General features: G+C 38.0%; 2 protein-coding genes across 2 annotated transcripts; both read right to left on the reverse strand.

Moving 5' to 3' along the window:
* Positions 1 to 111: 111 nt before the first annotated feature.
* Positions 112 to 2,147, reverse strand: PHYBLDRAFT_179424 (hypothetical protein). The gene is made up of 3 exons (XM_018438144.1): positions 1,864 to 2,147; positions 344 to 1,752; positions 112 to 278 (listed from the first exon to the last, which is right to left on the reverse strand). Exons 1-3 carry the CDS (start codon positions 2,040 to 2,042, stop codon positions 217 to 219), a joined length of 1,650 nt encoding a protein of 549 aa, XP_018298201.1. The 5' UTR covers positions 2,043 to 2,147; the 3' UTR covers positions 112 to 216.
* A 976-nt stretch (positions 2,148 to 3,123) lies between these two features.
* On the reverse strand, positions 3,124 to 4,381 carry PHYBLDRAFT_106758 (hypothetical protein; the record flags this gene model as incomplete). Its single annotated transcript, XM_018427959.1, has 3 exons — positions 3,124 to 3,732; positions 3,812 to 3,975; positions 4,084 to 4,381. The coding sequence occupies 3 exons, from the start codon at positions 4,379 to 4,381 to the stop codon at positions 3,124 to 3,126; spliced, it is 1,071 nt and encodes a 356-aa protein (XP_018298202.1).
* Between the last annotated feature and the right edge of the window lie 1,619 nt (positions 4,382 to 6,000).

Genomic DNA, 6,000 nt, shown 5'->3' on the forward strand with positions numbered 1-6,000 from the left:
GAGTACGGACTGGATCGGAGGTGTCAAGGAACATACCAGGCAACATCGCCAGGCAAATGACGCTTCTTCTTTCTTTTTTTTTAAACACTTTATATTGTAGGAATGCATTTTGTATATATGAAAATAGAAATATGGTACCTCTTTTTCTATTTATTATGCAGACAAGGTGATTAGGATATAGAGATAAGGGAAAGAAATTAATGGGCAATGGTTGCCCTATCGCTGCCAGCCGATTAGTCTGGTGAGGGGTGTTTGAGGGATTTCAAAGAAAGAGTAGGCTAAAGAAGCATTGATTATATTGTCAGAATATGTAGCATTAATTAAGAAAAAAATAAATAAATACCTGATCCTGCTATAAGTACGTCTAAAATTGGCCCAAGTAGCTCTTCATAGTCAACATTGTCTGTCAACTCTGTTTGACTTCCTGTCCATTCGATATTAATGACGCCCATCTGGAACATATCACTTTTTGAAAATGTACAGGGGAACATCTTCATTAAAGCCCCAAAGATATCTGGATAAGCTTCCGGCGTAGGTAGCAAGTCATTCACCAGATAATATATGGGATATAATCGATCCACCTTCTGCTTATAGTCAAGACAAGCTTCTAGTAGCTCTGATCTTCCACGGACACTTTGGTCCATAACATCGACATTTGTGAGGTTAAGTAGGCGAGAAGGTTTGAATGGCAAGGCAGCGGAGATAGCCTGATTAATAGGAATGTCACCGGAAACCTGGAGAACAACGGATTCCATCATGCTCTTTCGTGCATCTGCATTCAATCCGTTCAATAAAGCCAGCTTGCTGACTGCTCTAACATCGTTTTGTCTTTCTAAATCTTCCTCATTCTCGACAACAATTTCTTCCAAAGGCTTCTCAATCACGTCATCCACTGCTGCTTCGGATCCTTTGGCTTTTACGTCTTCGGCATAACGAGACTCAGACTGCACAAGACTCGAGAGATTTACATGTAAAACACTAAACGCGCCTTTGCCTCCCATTTTCATGACGATTTCTTCAGATGCCGCTGTAACAACTGGCATTTTATTTGGTACCACAAAGAGATCCTTTGACATCTGTAGACGCAATGTAGCCTGGCGGCTGTCACTGGATGTCTCATAGCGTAAAGCAAATGCCAGTGAGCCAAATTGAAGGACTCGTTCATTGATAGCGCGTAATTTGTTATGACGAAGTATTCTAGAAAGAGGCTTCCCTGTCGTTGATACGCCTTCGCTACCCTTTAGAATATTTCGAAAGCTGTTCAGATGAGACTGTGCCCAGTTTAATGCCTGCCAGCTGGATGCCGTGTCTTCTTCGTCTGTGATTTCCCATTCTGTTCCGTTGTTGAAGAATGTCATGGTATCCACAACCATTACATCCAGTGGATCAATGCGTCCGCCCAGAGCAGACTCCTCTGTACCCCAGCCATGCCCGTCGCGCTCAATGACGCGTATTCCATGGCGTTTGTTGAGTTCATCCAAGTCAAATAAACTAGACCACTTGATCTCCGTCCAGTCATTAAGGGTGGCACAAGGCTCCAACAGTGTACGCCAATGGGTGGAACCTTCTCCAGCTGTGCACAGACGATGCAGCTCTTTTTTGTCTTGTGCCTCGTAGTGTTTGGCCAAGACAGAAAATGGAGCCCAGCCGTGGACTTTTCCGAGACGAAGAGAGGGGGCAATTATGGTGCGATTTGTTTCAAAAGCAATTCGAATTGCATTTCGAAGCGATTCATGCTGTTCTACAAAATTTCTACAAGCAAAAAAAAAGAAATATTAATAGGAATGTACAGAATATAGCAGAGATGTTCACAATTATGATTCAATAATTGATTGTTTTGTTTTTGAATTTGTTTTTATTTACCCATGAGGAAGATATGACAAGTATTTTTCATTTGAAGTCTCGGCATTAGATGTGTGGATTATGTCGGGTTGATCTGGCGGTAGAGACGATGAGCTGAAGCTGGGTATAAAGACAACCGTAATAACAGAGAAGGCGATTAGAATGAGTAGATAAAAGAGCGGGCGGTTAGGTCGCTTCATGGTTGTGGAGTATTAGTGTAGAAAGGAAAGAGTAACAACACTAATAATAAAGACAACACCACCAAACAGCAAATAGAACAAAAGGGACCAGGAGTTGGATTCCTCTTCGTCTCCGGGCTGAGTTTATTCGATAGACCCTATTGTGGGTAACTAACCTTTTCCGCCCTGATTAAAATCCACGGATATGTTCTTTAGTACGTTTGATAAAATCATACCTGTTAGATCTACGCTAAAAGGGGTATAACGTCAATCTAAAGCCACAAGGAGGCTTATTTTACGGTTCAAAGACAGAGTAAAAGCAATGCTTTACTATAAATTTGATACTGTAATACCTGCATTAAAGAATACCTGGCTTTATTCTTTTATTTTTTATTTTTTTCGCTCTCTCTCTCTTTCTTTCTTTCTTTGGTTTCTTGGTCAAATATTATAAAATCTTCAATATTCATATTTTATACCTATATAAAATTAATCATTATTTTATTCAAACTTTCAAAGTACAAGTAATGCTCTATTGAGACAGAACAGCGTTGTTTTCTTCTTTTATCCTATCAATAGAATTATAGTACAATGTCTATTACTAAACCAAATCATGATTAAAGTGAGATTTTTTTTATTTGAAATTGGATAATTTTTTTTAGAAAACTAGATTTATTTATCTTGCCCATCAGGTTTTGTTTGTTTGTTTGTTTGTTTGTTTGTTTTTGTATACTTCTTGTAAATTCGATTACCATGGGACTAGGCCGGTATTATTTCACTTGTGATTATCTACACATAGTATGGTTGTGCTACATTTGAATATAATGACTATAATAAAAGTCCACCAAATTGGTATCAAAGTAATTATAGGAAACGTTGATCAAAGGGGTCATATTATCTCTTTAAATAAACCAAATTCAAAATATACATTTGGACAAATTAATGTAATTAAACTGTTGTTATTCAAAAAAGACTGATGAAAATACACACATATAATGTATATATACATATACCGGTCTGTCAATGATATATTTGTATTGTAATTTTTTTTTAAAAAAAAGCACACTTTGCGTAGACATAGGTATGAGCTTTATACAATGTTGTCTTAAGGATTAGTAGCATATATCGACCTCATCACAATATCTGTTACACGGTAAGGGTCAATGTTGCTTGCAGGGCGCCTGTCCTCAAAATAACCTTTTCCCTCCTTCTCCACATGGCGAGGAATACGAATAGATACGCCACGGTTAGCAACACCAGCACTGAACTGATCTATCCGGCCTGTTTCGTGTCTACCGGTCAACCGCTGATCGTTGTCTTGGCCATAGACAGCAATGTGCTCTGAATGACGTAAACCGAGCTTTTTGATGGCATCTTGGATAGCTACCAGACCACCTTCTTCGCGCATTTCCAGGCTTGAGAAGTTGGTGTGACATCCTGCACCGTTCCACTCTCCTTTTACAGGCTTGGGGTGAATAGAGACAATGATTCCAAAGTCTTCGGCAACACGATCAAGTAGATAACGAGCAGCCCACAGATGATCACCCATTGAAATTCCCTCACAGGGGCCAACCTGGAACTCGAACTGACCAGGCGCAACTTCGGCATTAACACCCGATATGTTGACGCCTGCAAATAGACATGCACGGTAATGGGCCTCAATGATGTCTCTACCAAAGATCTTTCCAGATCCTACGCCACAATAGTACTTTCCCTAAACAGTACGTCTTGGTAAATATTTATAAAAGATAAAGACCAATAGACAAATAGACAAATATATATTAGATGTTTACCTGAGGTTCAGGAAGACCGTGTTTTGGCCAACCATAGGGTTTGTTTGTCTCAGGATCAAATAACATATATTCTTGTTCTATTCCAAACCATGGCTTTTTATCAGCGTGTTCAAGCATGATTTTTTCGCAAGACGAGCGATAATTAGTCTCGTGGGGTGTTCCGTCTATATGTAAGAGAACATGTGTATGTAGATGTAGTTGTATAGAAACCAGATGATTAATGACCATTAAAGATACCCGTATTGCAATTACACAACTTAATCAATTATTACCAGGATTGTAAGTATCGCAAATGACAAATTTGTTATCACCACCACGGAAAGGATCAGAGAATAAAGCAACAGGACGAATAAGGATATCTGAATCACGGCCTGAGGACTGGCCAGTAGAAGAGCCATCATAATTCCATTCGGAGAGACAGGCTGCTGACAATGGCACCTTGTCTACCGTCTTGGTCTTGCTTCGAAGTTGATTGAAGCCATCGATCCAAACATACTCGACTTGGACTTGGCCTTTTTGATCCAGCTGAAGATACTTCTTGAGAATATCGTTATTTGATATTACAGACATGATTAAAATTGAGGGGCGTGAGGGGAGGGAGAGATAAGATAAAAACAATACAAAAAAAAATGAAGCAAGATAAGTCGGTGGGTATTTATATCCAAGAAGCAAGTACTTAAAAAAAAATTGGTTTCTCTTTCTCTCTCTTTTTAATAATAGCTTTTCATAATAAGCATCCAGCAGTTTTTGTCAAGTCCAATTCGTCGAAAGTCAAAATTAGAAGCAAATAAAAAAATGCATCTTTGTAAAGAAAGGGGGGCATATATTGATGATTATAGTCTAGCCTTCCACACCCACAGCTTTACCTTGATATTATTAATTTTTGATGATGTGCACCAACAACTATATTTTTATTTATTTATTTATTTATTTACTTCTTTATTTTCCTTCTCGCTTTTACTATGAGCTATTTACTTTTAATATATATTTATATATTCACATGAAAGACTTTTATAGTCAATAAAGGTCCATATATACATTAGCATGCTTCCTTGTCCTTTGCGTGCGAGTTATCCCAAAATATCATTGAACTTCTGTTGGTAGTATTTGAATATTAAGGTATCACTTTCAAAGGAGCCAAACAATTGTGAGGATACTTCAAATGCATTCTAGGAGCAATAAAATCCCTTTACTATGCTCTCATTTATGGCAAGTAAAAGCTGTGACTAGCGCAGTTTCTGCGCAAAACAACCAAAAAAAAAAGAGAGAAAGAACGAAAGAAGGTTTTATTATAGCTACGCATAATTGACTCTCTCTTTTTCTTCCTTTCTTTCTCCTGCACTAACTGTGCCTATGTAAGTCCCCTTGATTTCATTTGACTTTTATGCTATCTGACAGTCAAATTGAACGTCTGGTACAAGTGGGATGTAAGATTACACAACATGCAAGCTCTTGTGGTCCACGAGTGCTGGTTTAATATCATTTCAATTCATTTATACCTAGTGTGTATTTGTAGATAACCAATATCTATATACATACACCTTTGATCTCTTTCTTTCTTTCTTTCTCTCCTTGGATGTCAGAACTCATTCCCCCCTCTCTCTCTCTATCCCTCTCCCCAATTCAACATATCTTTCCTATGTTTCTTTTCTTATTGGGCTTGTGGGATCAATCCCGCAAATCTAATGCAGGGATCGCTTCTTCATTAACTCATTCTAGTCTCACAAAGGGTGCGTCATAACTGTCATGTCTATTCAATACTCGCCCAAAGGACAATACAGCATCGATCGTAAAAGAAGAAATGATAGTATAAAAAGATAACGCATTTTAGAGATTCATAACAGTATTTGCATATGCACTTGCATTTGTATTTTGTATTTTTGTATTTGTAGTTGCATATGTATTTGGATTTTGCATTGTGTATTTTAGATTTGTATACATTTAAAGAAAACGAAAACGAATATAATATAATATAAAACAAAAGAATTTATTCATCGTGATTCAGTTTAATTTTATGTTTAGAAACCAAGTTACTTCTTTTAGAGTTAGAATCAACATTCTTCCTCTTGTAAAAAAAACAGTGTCTATATTACTAACGTCCTTGGTTGGGTCTTGGAGGGCCTGATGGTGGTGGGCGAGCCCACTGCTGGTATTGTCCCATGGGAGGAGGTCCGACATTTGCGGGAGCA

This window comes from Phycomyces blakesleeanus (assembly GCF_001638985.1).
Source record: "Phycomyces blakesleeanus NRRL 1555(-) unplaced genomic scaffold PHYBLscaffold_2, whole genome shotgun sequence".
NCBI lineage: Eukaryota > Fungi > Mucoromycota > Mucoromycetes > Mucorales > Phycomycetaceae > Phycomyces > Phycomyces blakesleeanus.

Bases quoted from the DNA above. Each gene is read 5' to 3' on its own strand.
- PHYBLDRAFT_179424 (XM_018438144.1), bottom strand. From the start codon at position 2,042: ATGAAGCGACCTAACCGCCCGCTCTTTTATCTACTCATTCTAATCGCC. The intron at 1,753-1,863 runs GTAAATAAAAAC...TTTTGCTTGTAG, and splicing joins TTGTCATATCTTCCTCATGG to AAATTTTGTAGAACAGCATG. The intron at 279-343 runs GTATTTATTTAT...ATGCTTCTTTAG, and splicing joins CGTACTTATAGCAGGATCAG to CCTACTCTTTCTTTGAAATC.